This window comes from Peromyscus leucopus, chromosome 9 (genome assembly GCF_004664715.2).
Source record: "Peromyscus leucopus breed LL Stock chromosome 9, UCI_PerLeu_2.1, whole genome shotgun sequence".
Classification (NCBI taxonomy): Eukaryota; Metazoa; Chordata; class Mammalia; order Rodentia; family Cricetidae; genus Peromyscus; species Peromyscus leucopus.
The window spans coordinates 109,669,563-109,688,017 of record NC_051070.1 but is presented as its reverse complement, the minus strand read 5'-3'; the positions used below and the strand labels follow the sequence as shown (position 1 = coordinate 109,688,017).

The window sequence follows — 18,455 nt, the reverse complement described above, 5'->3', positions numbered from 1 at the left end:
GGAACCAAAACTTCTAGGTCAGCAGAACTTAAGGTCACAGGAAACAAAAATTTTCTTAGTGGGTCACTAGGGTTGATAGTGAGTGGAACTATCCCCTTTTCTACCCCTTGATTCCTGGACCTGTGATTCTGACTTTGGGGAAAAACGTACCATGTATTGGATGCTGAGTCAAAGCGTAAACCACCTTCTGGAGACCCCTGCCCCAGCCCTCTAGGCTGCTGCCACCTAATTGGTACTGTAACTGTGTCTTCAAAAGGCCATTCCATCTTGTTATCAGGCCAGCTGTTTCATGGTGGTGGAGAACATGGTAAGAGCAGTGTCTTCCAACCAGGACATTGGCAGCTTTAATCCCAGCAGAGGCAGGTGGGTCTTTGTGAGTTCAAGGCCAGCCTGGTCTACAGAGCAGATTCTAGGACAGCCAGAGCTACACAAAGAAACCCTGTCTCGGAGGGGGAGGGAGGGGGACGGGGGATGGGGACGGATAACACCATGGATTCCATGATCCATAACTGCCATACTTCCTGGCTGTGAAGTGAGTTCCTTCGTCAGAAGCAATGATGTATGGAATACCATGACTGTGGAGAAGTCATTCTGTAAGTCTGTGTGTAGTAGTTTTGGCAGAAGCATTATGTGCAGGAAAGGTAAATCTATAATCAGAATAAGTACTTACCCCAGGAAGGACAAAGTGGTGTCCTTTCCACGAAGGAGTTGATCCAGTGTAATCAACCTGCCACCAGGAAATTGTACCTTATCTGGGGCTCAGTGTTGGCAGATGTGGCACTCAGCAGCAGCTACAGCCAAGTCAGCCTTGGTGAGTAAATGTTGTTGAGCATGCATAACCTCCCCACCTTTGCCAACATGACCACTTTCTTCATGGGCCACTGGGCAGTGACAGAGATGGCTGGAGAGAGGCAGATTGTCCAGAGAACAGGTCATCCTTTCTGCTTGATTACTGAACTGGTCAGCTGAAGTCACCTTCTGGTGAGCATTTACATGGGACACAAATATCTTCACATCCTTCACCCATTTGCAGAGTCCTATCTACATACTTCTTCCCCAGGTGTCTTTCTGTAATTCAGCCAACCTTAAAATGAGGGCTTTGGTTTGATTTTCCTCAACGTGAGCTCTGTGTCTGCTGGAGAGAAGATTTTAGACTTTTTATGCATATCTGAAGCTGATCAGTTTTATCACAGAGTTCATTGTTATCCTTACCATATTCTGAGATGCTAGAAGTTGATTAATTTTATCATGGAAATCATTCTCTTCCTTTTGTCACTTTATCCAGAGATGTTAGGAGCGGCCAACCAGCATCATCATTTTTAAAATTTTTCCACAAACTGTCAAACCATTTATGTACAGAGTCATCAAATCCGTTGCCTCTTACAGTTGGTGAATCAGGATAATCAAATGCATTTGTCTCCTTAAGTTTGTAAAATAGTTGACTCCACAGGCTTTCAGTACTCTTCAAGCTTCTAGGAGAGGCTGGCACTTTGAGTTACTGGAAAGGCGTCAATAATTGTAGGTGTTGGCAAATTGGAAAGCGTATTCCAGATACTTAAAAAAAAAAATCCTTATATTTCTGTTGCTCTAGAAACATAAGGAGATGTGATTGTGTGTCAAGTTGACATAAGGAGAAGGCACCAAAATCTGTATTAGTCACGGTTCTCTAGAGGAACAGAACTTAGAGAGAGACAGAGACAGACAGAGAGAAGAGGAGAGGAGAGAGAGGGAGGGAGGGAGAAAGGGGAGGAGGAAGAGAGAGAGAGAGAAGAGCAGAGCATTTATTAGAAGGGCGTACAGGCTGTGGTCCAACAATGGCAGTCTACCAGCAAGAAGGTCCAAGAATCCAGTAGTTGTTCAGTCCATGAGGCAGGTGTCTCATCTGGTCTTCAGTGTCCACCAGAATGCCGAGGAAGTGGGCTCTAATGCCAGGGAAGGGATGGACTTGACAGTGAGGCAAGAGCAAGCAGGCAGAGAGCGAGCTTCCTTCTCCCATGTCCTTTATATGTGGCCCAGATTAAAGGTGGATCTTTCTACCAGATTAAAAGAGATTTCCCGAGTGGGGGGTGGGGTGGGGTGGTGGTGGTGGTGGTGGTTGGGGGGTGGGGGAGGTGGGGGGGTGGCGGCCACCGCACACCTTTAATCCCAGCAGGTGGATCTCTGTGAGTTCGAGGCCAGCCTGGGCTACAGAGCGAGATCCAGGACAGGCACCAAAACTACACAGAGAAACCCTGTCTCGAAAAACCAAAAAAAAAAAAAAAGAGAGAGAGAGAGAGAGAGAGAGATCTTCCCACCTCAGTGATATGGATTAGAGATGGGTCTGCCAACTCAAATGATTTAATTAAGAAAAAAATCTCTCACAGGTATGCTCAGCTACTTGGGTTTTAGTTAATTCCAGATGTAGCCAAGTTGACAACCAAGAATAGCCATCACAAGTGCACCCCTTGTCAACTTGACACACAATCACATCTCCTTATGTCATGCTTTACTCCAAATGAAAACAATAACCAGTAAGTATTTCCGAAGTACCAGTTAACTTTCATGTGATCTGTATGTTGATAGAAGACACATCCACAACCTTCATCCATATGAGATATGGATAACTGGGAGAGAGTCCTTCCAGGACAACCTGTTTCTACTTGGAGTCTCATCAGTATTCAGGTTGGAAAATTGAAATATGTGCACCATACCATTGATACTGTAGCTAGAGTTTTCCTGCTTTGCCCACAGTCAGGACAAATCTTTGTCACCCACCAGTCCCACAGCCGCTCAGACCCAACCAAGTAAACACAGAGACTTATACTGCTTACAAACTGTATGGCCGTGGCAGGCTTCTTGCTAACTGTTCTTATATCTTAAATTAATCCATTTCTATAAATCTATACCTTGCCACGTGGCTTGTGGCTTACCAGAGTCTTCACATGCTGCTGGTCATGGCGGCGGCTGGCAGTGTCTCTCTGCCTCAGCCTTCCGCTTCCCAGAATTCTCCTCTCTCCTTGTCCCACCTACTTCCTGCCTGGCCACTGGCCAATCAGTGTTTTATTTATTGACCAATCAGAGCAATTTAACATACAGACCATCCCACAGCAGATACTTATTCAGGATTTCAGTGGGCAACTGCTTTGAGTTCTGAAAAAAAGCTGATTCTGTAATCACTCATTTGCTAGACGTTGTGGCCATCGTGGGTATACCTGCACAAATTAAAACTGACAATGCTCCAGCATATGTTTCTGTTAAAATGAAACAGTTTTTTGCTTATTACAATATAAAGCATATTGCAGGTATACCACATAATCCTACAGGCCAAACAGTTATAGAAAGATCAAACAGAACTCTAAAGGATGTGCTAAGTAAACAGAAAGAGGTAACAAAAACCCCCAGAAATAGACTGCATAATGCTCTATTAACTTTGAATTTTCTCAGTGCCAATGAGAAAGGAACAACAGCTGCAGAGAGACATTGGATAATAGAAAAAAACTACAGAATTAAATCAGCCTATATACTTTAAGGATGTGCTGACCTCAGAATGGAAACCAGGATATGTGTTACGTTGGTTACGAGGTTTTGCTTTTGTTTCTACAGGAGAAGATAAGCTGTGGATACCATCAAAATTGATAAAGGTTCGGTTTGAACAAGAGAGACCTCTTAATTAGAAGAGGTGTTTGTCCTAAAAATACAAAATAAAAATAAATACAAGGGCTACAGATGTAGCTCAGTGGCAGGGTGCTTGTCTAGCACACATGTGGCCCTGGGTTCAATCTTCAGTACCAGAAGAAACAAGAAAGAAGCAACATGATAATTTCTGAGTACAGTGGCTAGGATAAGCAGGAGGTTGGTGAACGGGCCTGGTACACACCTGTTACAGTTGTGGGTGTCTGCAGAGGCTTCTGAGAGGATGACCTGAGAAACCAGTACAGGATAAGGGGAAGCCAGTCACTTGTTGATCTGGAGCAGAGTGCTGCGGACAGGAAAAGGGAGTGTGGGTGTTTGGCACAAGAGCAGGCCTGTGTGGCTGCAGGGAGTGGAGTCAGGTCAGAAGAATGAAGGAGATCCCTCCCTCCATGTGGGGCCTTGGCTGGAGAAGGAGCGTGCCCTTCCCCTAAATACTAGGGAGAGGTATGGGACGGCTTTGTGTTTGTGTGTCTATATTTGTAAAGGGATTATTTACTAAAGTAAAATGTACACATCTTAGGTGTGAAATTCGATGAATTTATGTGTCATCATATTTTAAGTGGAAAAGAGACAGCATACTCTATATTTTAGAGAGGTGACAGCTGAATGGTTGAGTGGGTGGATAAATGGACAGATACGTAGATGCAAAGATGGATGGGTGGGTGCATAGGTGGATGATAGATGGTTGGATGAACAAACAATATTCTATCTCATTATAAAACGTAGTGTGGCTCTGAGCAGGTTTTTATTATTTATTTTTTGGAAAAGAGTGATTGAAGGTGGCATCTGATACTGTCTCCTTGCCATCTCTGCCCCAGAAAAAGGCCAGGTAGGGGCCAAGAGCAGTGAGTTTGCCTCCGATTGCTGTGTCACTTGACTTCAGCTTGGGCCTTGAGGTCACCCGGGGGTGCTGGTTGATTGTGGTTAGCAGATGTGGCCTAGATTTTTTGCCCTGCCGACTAGCCTAGCCTATTCATCCTTCTCTTTCCTGAAGATGACTCATGTGCTGGACAGACATGTGATGTTTGTTCCTGTGGTGAGGTTCTCAAGGGTTATTGAAGAGGTCCCTCTTGCAAGGTAGTGTCTGCACCGCTGTTTTCTAGAACCTGAAATGCTGTTGTTCAGTTGCCCTGTGATTGATATGTCACTGTCCTGTAGGACAGGAGGTGGCAGTAGTTCATTGATTTGCTTCCCAGTGTAATCATGGGAGAAGGTAGGCTGTTTAGAGATTAGGGAGCTACGTGTCATCCTGTTGTAATACCAACTGGATTTCAGGGGAACCTCACCAATATGCTGCTTACAACACATCCGCCTGAAACATAAAGTTGAAATGAAAGAGATTGAAAAGATATTTCATAAAAATGCTACCAAGGGGGAAAAAAAGGAAAGAGAGAAAGAGAGAGAGAGAGAGAGAGAGAGAGAGAGAGAGAGAGAGAAAGAAAGAGAAAGAAAGAAAGAAAGAAAGAAAGAAAGAAAGAAAGAAAGAAAGAAAGAAAGAAAGAAAGAAAGAAAGAAAGAAAGAAAGAAAGAAGGAAGAATCGGGACTGGCCATTGTGTGCACACTTGTAATCCCAACATTTGGGAGGCTGAGGAGGATCTTGAGTTCAAGGCCAGCTTGGGCTCTCCAGCAAGATCTTATCTCAAAAAGGGAAACACATACCTTGAATTTTCTGTATGTGTACATTTTCTAAAAGGTGTATTTTAGTTCAAAAGTGAATAAGGTCGGAGGAGGTAGGAAACCCTTTAGGCAAGTCAGGCCCTGTACATCGTTGTGCATACTCACTGCAAGTGTGGGCACCGGCTGGTGGAGGAGCAGGGAAGCCTGTTAGAAAACACTCTCAGCACAGGAACGCAAATCATGAAGGCCTAGACCAGTTAGATAGTAGACGTGAGCAAAGGGTGTTTCCAGAACACCCATCAGTGGCTGGTCCTTAGCATGGAAGCCTGAGAGAACAGCTTCCCGAGAGTTGAGAAAGAATGAGCCAAAGAAGCATTCAGGCCCTTGAAAGGATAGGATGGGGGGGGGCCGCAGTTGGGGAGGCCTGGCCTCTGAAACTTGCAGGGAAAGAATAAAGGAGGGCCCTGGCCTGGAGAGGTCAGGATATAGGCAAGCACATATCCTTCTGAAGTCCATGTAGGGTGCAGCCTATGACTGGGAAGGTGAACCCAGAGAAGAGCGGAAATGCAGAGAGAGAAGGGGGAATGGTAGAGTGAACTTTGATTTCCTGAGCTCGCGTTTATGCCAGTCCTGTGCTCTCTCCTTTAATCTTGATAAGCTGGTAATTCGTGTTTCTTTTTACTTACTGTCTCATACACTACATCCTGATGATAGCCTCCTCTCCCTCTATTCTTCCCAGCTCCCCACCCCTCCACTGCTCCTCTGTTTTCCTTCAGAAAAGAGCAGGCCTCTATGGAATCAGCCAGATGCAGCATACCAAGATGTGTTAAGACTAGGCACAGACCCTCCTGTCAAGGCTGGGCAAGGCAACCCAGTAGGAGGAAAAGGGTCCCAAGAGCTGGCACAAGAGTGAGAGACACCCCCCACTCACACTGTTTGGAGTCCTACAGATACCCCAAGCTAAACAACCACAGCATGTCTGCAGAGGACCTAATGCAGACCCATGTGAGCTGCTTCTGTCTCTGTGAACCCTGCTTAGTTGATTCTGGGGGCCATGTTCTCCTGGTGTCCTCAGCCCCTGTGACTCCTACAGTCCTTCCTTCCTCTCTTCTGAGGGGTTCCCTGAGCTCTGCCTAATGTTTGGCTGTGGGTCTTTGCATCTGCTCCCATCAACTGCTTAGAGGAAGCCTCTCTGACGATGACTGGGCTAGGTGCCGATCTATGAGTATAGCAGAATATCACTAGGAATCGTTTTATTGTTTTTGTTTGTTTGTTTGCCAGTTGTGTCTGGTTCCTACTCTAAGTCCCTGAGCCATTCAGCTTCTGGTTCCTGGCCCTCCAGGCAGTGTAGGGCATGGGCTCCCTCTCCTGGCTTGGGCCTCAAGTTAGACTAGTCATTGGCCACTCCCACGACCTCTGAGCCATGATTGCCTCAGCACATCTTGCAGGTAGGACAGATAGATGTAGGTCGAAGGTTTTGTGGCTGGGTTGGTGTTCCAGTCCCACCATTGGAAGTTGCCTGGTTACAAGAGATGCCAGTTTAGGCTCTGTATCCTCCATTACTAGGACTCCTTGATGTGGTCACCCTCATAGGTTCCAGAAAGTTTGTACTGTTCCTTAAATGCCCCCCTATTCCAGTCATCTCTGTCCCTGTACTCTGTCCCTCCATCCCTTCCTCCCCTTGAGGTGATATTCCCAAAGCTGGTAATTCTTAAGGGCACTCCCTCCCTCCTTTCTTCCTTCTTTCTACTTTCCATCTGTCTTTCCCTCTCTTTTTCCGTGTGTGTGTGTGTGTGTGTGTGTGTGTGTGTGTGTGTGTGTGTGAGAGAGAGAGAGAGAGAGAGAGAGAGAGAGAGAACTAATTTGCAAGTTAGAGGCAGAGACAGAATTCAAACCCACCTCTATGGTCTATGAAGCCCAGACTCTTGACTTTCAGAGACTTGGGACCCTGTGACTGACTGTCTTCAGGGCATGTGTACACAAAAGGCCAAGAGTCTGCTTCGGACCTCTCCATGGCCTTGAGGCAGTTTGGGGCCCTGTGTGAGAGAAAAGGCTTCACTGAGTGCTGCTGGCCTCCACGGCCAGCAAGTCTCTAGCTTGCTGGCTTTTCCTCCTCCCTTTGCCCTGGAAGGGCTCTTCAAGCCCTGGGAGCCTTTGCTTCCAGCCCTGGGGAGCTTAACCCACCCTGAAGACATTGCCTGCTTACTCTGCCCTGAGCCTTGCCCCAGGGGATATGTGGTGGGTGGCTTCTTGTGAACCTTGTTTTGAGTGGCAACTCCTGGCTTTCTTTTTACCAGCAGAGACCTGTCTTCCCAGCAGCGTTCTTTGTCCCTGAGTTACAACATTCAGATGAAATGCAGGATACCACGGGACAAGTTTGAATTCCTGCCACCAGAGGCCCCCACCATCCTTTCTCTCTGTGTTCATCGCTAACTCTGTTCGCTAGCTCGAGGGTTAAAAGGCAGCTAGAATCTTCTTTCTTCCCGTCAGCCTCCTGTGGCAGCATGTGAGCCAGCTGTCCTTTGATCCAGTGTGTCTGATGGGTCTCCCTGCTCCCACACGCACCCCTTTAGACTGCTGTTAGCACAGCAGCAGAATAAAGCTGCTGCATGAGCTTCAGCTTAGCCCAGGGCAAAAAGAGAAGCACTTGTTCTGGACGAAAGCTGTTTGACTCGCCGGTATCTGCCTCACTCAGATGACTTAGAACCCTCACAAACAAATCCCACCCTGCTTCCCGGAGTCTTTGCCCTGCTGCAGCATTCACCTCCACACAACTGAGGTATTCTGTGTTTCAGCCGGCCCTCCCATGTAAAGCAGGCGAGGATTTTGTCTGTCTCGTTTCCTCCTGAATGGGACATGTTACGTAAAAGCCCATGTGTGTATGCATATGTATATATTTATATGTATTAATTTACTAATATAATTTGTAAGTGTTTCCATATTGTTACTAATTTTGTCTAGATCTACCTTTTTTTTTAAGCAGTGTCTAGGATTAGTGTGCGTGTGCATGTGCGTGTGTGTGATGTCCCATTATGTATACTTAGCCCTGTTAATATTTATTGACAGTCTGTCCAGGGTTTTTATTGTGACAGTATTACAGCAACATCCCTATGCATCTTGGTACATCAGCATTAATGCTTGTAGAATGCATACATTGCACTTGAAGGAATGTAATGTAAAAGTACATGGGTAGTTAATACTTCCATGGACTTAGCAAGTTGAACTCTGGTAATATTAGCTCATTCTTCTGGAGTATGTTTTCTCTCCAGCTTTTTAAACAGGAGACATTAGGCTAATTGAAAAGTCTAAATTATAAAATAAATAAATAAATAAATAAATAAATAAACAACCACATTCCATCAGTTATGGGATGTGCTTTTGTACAATCTGCAGGGGGGGGGGGAGTCTAAATTGTATTACAGTGAATGTTCAAATACCCCTTACCTTGTTCTCCAGTTACTATCTTTCTACATGAATGAGTTTGCTCTGCCTGGGTACACAGACTGGGTAGTTTAAATGATAGACATTTATTTTCTTTTAGTTCTGGGAAGGTTAGGCCCAAGATGAAAAGGTTAGTCAGGTTTTATTTCTTCTAAGGTGTCTCTCTCTGGGGCTTGTGGATGGCTACTGCCACCACCACCACCACCCAGACAGTGTTTCTGTGTGTAGTCCAAGAACTAGTTGTGTCGATCAGGCTGGCCTTGAACTCAGCATGCCTCTGCCTCCCAAATGCTGTTCCTTTTTTTTTTTCTTTTTTTAATTTTTTGTTGAAAAATAGTTCCCTTCACTCCAGTCCTCTCACCTTTCCTCTCTCCAAATTCACTCCCCTTCTGTTTCCTCTCCAGAAAAGAGCAGGCTTCCGAGAGATGACAGCCAAACAGGACAAAATAAGATACAATAAGACAAGGCAAAAGCCCTCCTATGGAGGCTGAACAAGGCAACCCAATAGGAGGAAAAGAGTCCCAAGAGCAGGCAAAAGAGTCAGATGTACCCAGTCCCACTTAGGAATTAGGAGTCCCACAAAAACAGAAAGCTACAAGCCATAACATCTATGCAGATGACCTGGTGCAAACCCATGCTTGCTACTTGAGTCTCTGTGAGCCCATAGGAGCCCTGCTTAGTAGATGCAGTGGGCCGTGTTCTCCTTGTGTCCTCCATCCCCTCTGACTCCTACAGTCTTTCTGCCTCCTCTTCCACAGGGTTCCCCAATCTCTCAGGGGAGGGACTGTAGCTTGAGTTTTTCCGCCTTGCCCACAGTCAGGACAAATCTTTGTCACCCGCCAGTCCCACAGCCGCTCAGACCCAACCAAGTAAACACAGAGACTTATATTGCTTACAAACTGTATGGCCGTGGCAGGCTTCTTGCTAACTCTTCTTATAGCTTAAATTAATCCATTTCCATAAGTCTATACCTTGCCACGTGGCTGGTGGCATACCGGCATCTTCACATGCTGCTGGTCATGGCGGCGGCTGCAGTGTCTCTGGTCATTGCGACGGCTGCAGCAGCGTCTCTTTCTGCCTTTGTCCTTTTATTTCTCCTCTCTGCTAGTCCCGCCTATCTTTCCTGCCTAGCCACGGCCGATCAGGTTTTATTTATTAACCAATCAGAACAACTTGACATACAGACCATCCCCCAGCACAGCCAAGTGCAGACCATCTCAAACACCTGCACTCAGGCCCATGGTCCTAATCATCCTCTATACGGACCTGCTGGGTAACGCCACAAAGAACCCAAGAAGGGCTCCCACAGGACATACAAATCATCCCACAGCACTTCCCCTTTTCTTTTTTTTAAAAAGGAAGGTTTTAACTTTTATACATCTCCAAAGCCAGCTTGGTATATTTGGGAATTTGGGCGTAGCTTCTCTTAACTACTTCCTGCTGGAGGGGGGCGCTGTATCTTATGGGGACGCAAAGAATATTTAAGGATCATGGAGTAGTCCGTGAGGCTGTATCGTCTGAGCCAGTTGCCTTGAAACAATTCTGGATGTTGAATCATCTGGGCCATGGTGTCATCAGAGACCTTCAGGGGGTCTTGGCTGGTCAAACCTGATGTGTCTTAATCTGGAACAAATCCATAGCCTCTGGCTTTCTGTGGAAACAACAGCAGAGTCTCCTTTCCAAAGTAACACATCCTTATATCCAAATTTTAAAGTCAAAGTATCTTTAATATATACATATTGGTTTAACTCAACATCTTTTACGATCAAATGTTTTTCTGCAGTTAAAAATCCCAAAGACAATATAATCCAAACACTGTGTGATATCCATCTTTACATGGCTTATTTTTTATATTACTTTTACTTTCTCTTTAAAGACTTTATTTTTTTAAACTTTCTATTTCTTTATATAACTGTCTATGTTCCTTTTCCTCTCTCTTCCAAGCCTATGTACATTTTAGCAAAGGCTAAATCCACCACGCAGCTTAATGTGCCACTTGCAGAGGCCTCATTTCCGCCTTACTGCAGGTTAAGTGCACACGCCAGGAACCCGCCAGTAACTCAAACCGGCGGCTGCCACTCATTTGAGAGAGAATTAGGAACTGTGGGGCGTTTACTGACGTCACCGTTCCTGGAGAACTTACCGACGTCACCGCTCCGTGTGTTGAGTTCTGAATCCTCTTTACCACCACGCGAGGATTCTTCTCAGATCACACTTTATTGGAGCGCCTCTTGGTTAAGGGACTTTGTCTTTAGTATTTTTTTTTTTTCATAACACCGGCCTTTATCCCTGTTCATTTGTCCTTTTTCTTTCTTTAGCCCTTTTTTTCTTTAGCCCCACGTTTGGGCGCCATTTGTAGCCTGAGTTTTTTCTGCCTTGCCCACATTCAGGACAAATCTCTGCCACCCGCCAGTCCCACAGCCGCTCAAACCCAACCAAGTAAACACAGACACTTATATTGCTTTCAAACTGTATGGCCGTGGCAGGCTTCTTGCTAACTGTGCTTATAGCTTAAATTAATCCATTTTCATAAATCTATACCTCGCCACGTGGCTGGTGGCTTATCGGCATCTTCACATGCTGCTGGTCATGGCGGCGGCTGCAGTGTCTCTGGTCATTGCGGCGGCTGCAGCAAGTCCTTCTGCCCTCCTGTCCTTTTATTTCTCCTCTCTGCTAGTCCCGCCTATCCTTCCTGCCTAGCCACAGCTGATCAGGTTTTATTTATTAACCAATCAGAACAACTTGACATACAGACCATCCCCCAGCACAGCCAAGTGCAGACCATCTCAAACACCTGCACTCAGGCCCATGGTCCTAATCATCCTCTATACGGACCTGCTGGGTAACGCCACAAAGAACCCAAGAAGGGCTCCCACAGGACATACAAATCATCCCACAGCAAGGGACCCAATGGGGACCTCTAATTTAGACTCATCTCTTCTCATAATGTCTGGCTGTGGGCCTCTGCATCACTCCCATGTGCTGCTGGAGGCAGCCTCTATGATGATGACTGGACAAGGCACTGATCTGAGTATAGCAGAATATCATTAAGAATCATTTCATTGATATTTTTTTTCCAGTCATATTTGGTTCTACTCTAGGTCTCTAGGCTATCCAGTCTCTAGTTTCTGGCCATCCAGGCAGTATAGGGCATGGGCTCCCTCCCATTGCATAGGCCTCAATTTATACCAGACATTGGTAGGCCACTCCCACAACAAGTTCTAGGCCACCCTTGCCCCAGAACATCTTGTAGGCCATACAGATTGTAGGTCAAGGATTTTGTGGCTGGGTTGGTGTCTAGGTTTCTTTTTCTGTAGCCTGCAGAGTACCTTCCTAAGCCAAAGAGACGAGAACGTAGGGAGAAGGCTCCAGGCACCAGCTCTGCCTCTCTACATTCAGCGAGCTGTGTGGATGTTGTCCTCAGCAGTGGGGCCCCACTCTCAGTTTTCGGAGAGCGACCCTCTGCCCCAGCATCAGCCTGGGTTCTTTAGGGATCTCCATGGGACCCCTCAGTCACAACTCAACCAAATGCCATCCAGTCCCACCACTGGAAGCCTTGCCTAGCTACAAAAGATGGCCAGTTCAGTCTCTGTCCTCCATTACTAGGAGCCCTCATTAGGGTCATCCTCAGATTCCAGCAAGTTTCCATTTCACCAAGTTTCCACAGCACCCCCCAAAAGCCCTCCCCCATTCCACTGTCTCTTGCTGCACTTTCTCCCTCCATCCCCCACCCCCACTACCTGATCCACTGCTCCAGTCACCACCTGCCCCCAGTCCACTCAAAATCTCTTCTGTTTACCCTTCCCAGGGAGATCCATGCTTCCCCTCTAAAGCCCTCCTCTTTGCCTAACCTCTCTGGGTCTGTGGATTATAGCTTGGTTATCATTTACTTAATGGCCAATATCCACTTATAAGTGAATACATACCATATTTATCTTTCTGGATCAGCGTTACCTCATTGAGGTGAGGATTTTTCAAGTTTCATCCATTTGCCTTCAAATTTCATGATGTTAATTTTTTAACAGCTGAGTAATAACTCCATTGTGTAAATGTACATTTTCTTTATCCATTCTTGTGTTGAGGGACATCAAAGTTGTTTTCAGTTTCTGACTGTTATGAATAAAGCCACAATGAACATGGTTGAGCAAGTGTCCCCGTGGTAGGATGGAGCATTCTTTTTTTTTTTTTTTTTTTTTGGTTTTTCGAGACAGGGTTTCTCTGTGTAGCTTTGCGCCTCTCCTGGGACTCACTCTGTAGTCCAAGCTGTCCTCGAACTCACAGAGATCCGCCTGGCTCTGCCTCCCGAGTGCTGGGATTAAAGGCGTGCACCACCACCGCCCGGCAGGATGGAGCATTCTTGAGGTAGATGATTCCCAGCTTTCTGAGGAACTGGTGGATGGCTACTTTTTACCATGTCCTCGAATGGTCTTTTCTTGGTGCATTCATACATCTGTCCATACAAGTATCCTGGGTTCCTCTTTTTTTTTTTGGTTTTTGGTTTTTGGAGACAGGGTTTCTCCATGTAATTTTAGTGCCTGTCCTAGATCTTGCTCTGTAGCCCAGGCTGGCCTCGAACTCATAGAGATCCACCTGGCTCTGCTTCCCAAGTGCTGGGATTAAAGGTGTGCGCCACTGCTGCCCGGCAGATTCCTCTTTTTATAAGAACACCAATTATACTGGGTTAGGACCCACCCACAGAGCCTCATTTTATGTTAATTGCTTCTTCAAAAGCACTGTCTCCAAATATGAATCCAGTAAGGATTCATCCCATAGTACCACAATTGTTTCCCTTTATCCATGCATCCCATTAATATAGTAGTAACAATAGATTTATTAGATAGTTACTTATAATGTGTTTTAATTATACCATTTTATATAATTTATTTAACATATATAATTATAATCTATTTAACATATATAATGTGTAATTTCTTTCCATAAGCCAGTAGAAGGAAAATTATAGCCACTCTATTACCTAAGTGTGTATCCTGTAGGAATCAGAACATTCTCCTTTTGGAATATTTGATGTCCTTTATAATGGTGAGGAGAGAGCTGGGTATGGTGGCACACACCTTTAACCTCAGCACTGAGGAGGCAAAAGCAGGTGGATCTCTGAGTTTGAGTCCAGCCTAGCCTGGTCTACAGAGCAAGATCCAAGACAGCCAGAGCTACACACAGAAATGCTGTCTTGAAAAACAAAAAAATTAAATATAATAATAATAATAATGGTGAGGATAGAACTGATAAGCATAAAGTGGCACTGGCCCCAGCTGCAAGTTTCTAGACTATTCTCTGTGAATCCCTACCCCTCAGTGAGACTTGGCCTGCTTCTAGGAAAAGAACTTGCTTTCAAGAGCCATTCAGGCCAGCAGAGCCTCTTGGCTTCCACTTGAGGTTCTTTGGCACGGTTGAGGTTTTGAGTCTATGATATGTCAAGGATGCAACAGGCTTCCTCACAGTTCCACCAGCTTTTCAGTCTCTGTATCAACATGACTTGGAACACCAGGCTTGTTATTTTGGTCTTTGTATAGGCAGCCTTGCCCTGCCAAATGTGGCCTGGCTGTATTTATTCAGAGCAGGGTTTGTTGGCTTGCGTTCTGTTTGCTCCCTTACACTCCGCCCGCTGCTCCTCTGGCACTTTGGGATTTCTCCAGAAGTTGGTTCTCTCCCACTACCAGTTGTGATCGGGGTTTTCATGGCTTGAGTCAGTCTGGTTGTTCTTAGCCCTTTGGTGTGGGTAAATACCACACAAGCAGCACTTCCGTGATTGTTTTAGTTGTGGAATGTCGCCAAGCGCCTCGGGTGCCCGTGGCAGTGAAACCTGATGTCCTCTGTTCTAGACAGTGTGCCCGGACACCTTGGGCACAGGGGCAAACCTGGTGAGTCCTTTGCCAGCCAAGGTTGATCAGGTTGTTGCTGCTGCCTCTTCCTTAGAGCTGTGGGCACAGCCAGCATCCTTACTCAGGGCTCCATCCAGGAAGTCCGTATCTGCACAGTTCTCGGGGCTGCTTTTCTAAGCTGACTCTGCTTAGACTCCCCCTGGCTCTTCCTTTCCTACAGGACTCACTCCAGACCCCCTGACCCAGCACTCAGGGCCACCCCCACCCCCAATTTGGTCCATGTTCCATGTGTCACCCTCTCACCTGCTGTTTCTCCAGCAGGATTCCTTGTTATCTAGTATGGTGAGACAAAGGAAATTATTCTAAACGCACGGCCATGCTCTGTTGCTGTACCTGTGAGCCCTGAAGCAGGGTCTGCTCAGTGTCTGCTCTCCTGTCTGGTCTTTCAGCAAGCTCTTACTCAGCCCTGAGGACTTGGCTTCATTGTTTTCGTTAGGGAAGCCTGTCCTAACTACTGCTTCTTGTAGATGTAACCAACCATCTTATTAAATAAGAAACACAGAACCAATGAAAAGAAGAAAGCCAAGAGGTCAGAGCTCAGAGCTAAAACCTTACACTTCCTCCTGTGGTGGTCCTACCTCTCCGAAAGAGACCTACTTCCTGTGTGTTTGTCTTTATATAGTCTTTCTGTTCTGCCTTCTCATTGGTTGTAAACCTAAACACATGACTGTCTCGTCGCTGCCTGTATGTACAGCCCTCCAGGTCTTCTATGGTATTGAGATTAAAGGCGTGTGTCTCCAATGCTGGCTGTATCCTTGACCACACAGAAATCTACCTAGCTCTTCTACCAAGCACTGGTATTAAAGGTGTGCGCCACCACCGCCATGCACTTGCTATGGCTCTGATAGCTCTGACCCCCAAACAACTTTATTTATTAACATACAATTAAAGTCACATTTCAGTACAAATAAAATACCACCATAGCTTCCAGCCTCAGATCTGTCTCTTTTCTAGCACTTTCCATCCCGTATGGTTACACAGCCCTCCCCTGTTTCCTAGACAGCTAACTTTATATCTGTATCCCCGCTGTCTGGCTTGGAGTAGACAATAAACTGCAGGGTAAGTGGGTAGATTGTCCTCAGACAGAACATATGCTAAGGTCAGAAGCAACTACATTATCCTTTGTTGTTTCTAGTGATTACCTCACAAGGGAAAATGCAGGTTTGCACACACTGAGAAGTCCTGCTTTAATAAGTATCTAGATCCGGAGAGTCCATGCTAACAGACAGCAGTACAGGATCTCTGTCACCTTCACTGAGCAGCATACATTGTCCCATGCTAACAGACAAAGTGTATTAACTTGTAGCAATGTAAATAACAGGTGGACTGATAACCCGACTTATGTGGGTGTGTGCTTTGCTTTGCTCTTGGTTTGAGAAACTACTGATATCTGTCTGTTCTTCCAGTTAAACGCTTCAGAGAACCAAAGCATGAAAGACGACCATGGAGGATATGGTATGTACCAAAGTGCTGACTCACCCCTAGAAAGCTTTTTGCTGTGTTGGGGCTTTGGTGTGGGGGCTGACAGCAGTGTGTTGGGATAGCTAAAGCATGGATTAGGAGAAATTACGGATCATAGAAAGTATGTAGAATTCAACTGAGTTCATTATTAGGCATGCTGTATAATATGGAAACAGACCTGTTTTGGTTTTTTTGTTTTGTTCTGTTTTTTTCAAATAACTATTGACCCCTCCTTTTATTTATAATGTTGCTTTCAGTTCTGAGAGATGGAAGACAATACAAATGAGACAGCCTCTGCTGTGGGTTTCTTCATCTTGACTTGTTGTGAGATTATGTTTACATTCTTGACTTCTACAATCTACATGTGTAAACAAATACAAATTTATTTGGAGATTACTCATACATATGTCAGAGATCCTTAGAACACCCCCCTTCCAGATGTGACCCAAAACTCAAAGAAACAGTATTTCCGTTTCCGGGTTTATTGTGGAGGACATAGATAAATGGCTAAATGGAGAGGTTCCGTGTACTGGGGTGCTCCTGAGCACAGTTCTGTGGCTATGGCTTTAGCGTGCACCGTCCTGTGTACCAGTTCACTTGCTCACTGGTTCCAAACCCTCCAGGCCCCGTGTTTTTCAGTCACTAGGCTTGCCTGACTGTTAACTTGGTCTGCAGCCCTTCTTCTCTCCCTGGAGTATGGGGGGTCTTGGTTTAATCACGGCTTAGTCCTTCGGTGGCCTTCCCCATCCTAAAGCTCTCTAGGATCTAGTCACTTTTTTAGAACTAAAGATGTTCCTGTCACCCAGGATAGTCCAAAGGACTGGGAGTTCTGTGAGGGGACCCGGGGTCAAAAACCAAGTATTAGGACGAAAGATTCCTCCCACCTCTGGCACTCAGGAAGTTACAGGGGCTTGGGACCCTGGGTCCGGGGTGGAGATGGAATGTTTAGTTTAGATGCGTGAATATCAGACATGCTCATTTGTGTAGGATGGCCCCACAGTAGCAGTTGTGTGTTCAGTATGTGGCGGTAAAGCTTCAGAAATAGATTCCAAGGACGAAACTCCCACACAGTAAGTCATCTGGAAGGAAACAGGCAGGCTTCGGGGAACAGTGTGGGCCACACTAAGCTTACTTCTGCCCTAAGGAAACTTCCACTCCCCTTCAGAAGAAACCTTATCGTCATGTCAATCAAGTGCTTTATAAGTTATCACACATGTGCTTGCTGGTTCTTAAAGACATTACTCCCACATGTTGAGAATTCTTATTTGTACTCACTCGGTCACTGATTCTCCCAAATCTGGTCATTTAGTTCTGCTCTCACAGTTAGTGAGGAACGCCTCGAAGACCCAGATCTGAGGCCCTCCACATCTTACACACATTATCTTTTGATGTCTCCTCCTTCACACACGTTCTCTTTTGATGGGTTTAGGGATGATTTTGAGGCTTGGTCTGGGTGAGCTGTCTGGTCTGTTTACTCTGAAGTGGTTGCTGATGTCCTGTTGGGTCGGTAACGCTTGCTGGTTCTGTTTCATGCAGGTTTTTAGATACTTCCAAACAAGCCATAGGGATGCTGTTCATCCACTTTGCCAATGTGTACCTAGCAGATCTCACTGAAGAGGACCCTTGTTCACTGTGAGTCTTGTACTTGAATCTGACCTCAATTGACAATATGGCCTGGCCTTCCCTTCCCTTCCAGTGCAGCCCTTTCTCTTGGGGGAGGCACCCATCCCTTCCCCCCTGGGCTCCTCTCTAGTTTCGTCCTATGCGTGCCTTCATGGCTCTCTGGGCTTTGACAGTCACCTTGTGTGTCGGCTTTCTGCTCATCAGTCCAAGTTCAGTCCTTTGTCTTTGGTGCCCTTGTAGTCCCATGTTTCCAGCACCCCACCCCTCCACCAAGCAGGACAGGATAACACTGCGAGAGCAGCTCTGTGCCAGTTACAGAGCACATAGGCTTTTCCATGTGATGTGAGATGCTCACAGGCAGTTCTTGTGGAGCATCCACTGTTCCAGCTGTCAGTGTGGACTGCTTTCTACGTGATACCCAGAGCAGTGTGTCTGAAGCCTTCACCATGTCCTAGGGTGCTGTACTTCTTACAGTAGGAGGAGTGGTCATTCCCCCAGCAGACAGGGCGGCAGAGGGTTTACCCCAGTCCCAACTCTTACTTCCTGTCGCCAACTTCAAGTTAGAGGCACAAAAGTGTTACAGCACTTAGAGTTCACAGTGCAGAAGGGGGGGAGCTAGACTTGAGCCAGTCTGTGTCCAAGGCCCCACGATGCTCTGATGCCTGAATGGATCCCGTGTTGAGGACAGAGTGTAAAATTTGGTCTTGGTTTCCAAGGACAACACACGGTCGGCTCAGGAA

At 46.1% G+C, this 18,455-nt stretch overlaps 1 protein-coding gene across 1 annotated transcript in view; it reads left to right on the top strand.

The window, feature by feature from the left end:
• LOC114708158 (store-operated calcium entry regulator STIMATE) overlaps window positions 1–18,455 on the top strand; it is a 58,655-nt gene that overhangs the window by 27,167 nt on the left and 13,033 nt on the right. Inside the window, exons 2-3 of the mRNA XM_028891199.2 lie at window positions 16,038–16,086; window positions 17,629–17,724. Of these exons, the coding sequence (XP_028747032.1) occupies window positions 16,038–16,086; window positions 17,629–17,724 (145 nt within the window). The remainder of the gene's footprint in view (window positions 1–16,037; window positions 16,087–17,628; window positions 17,725–18,455) is intronic.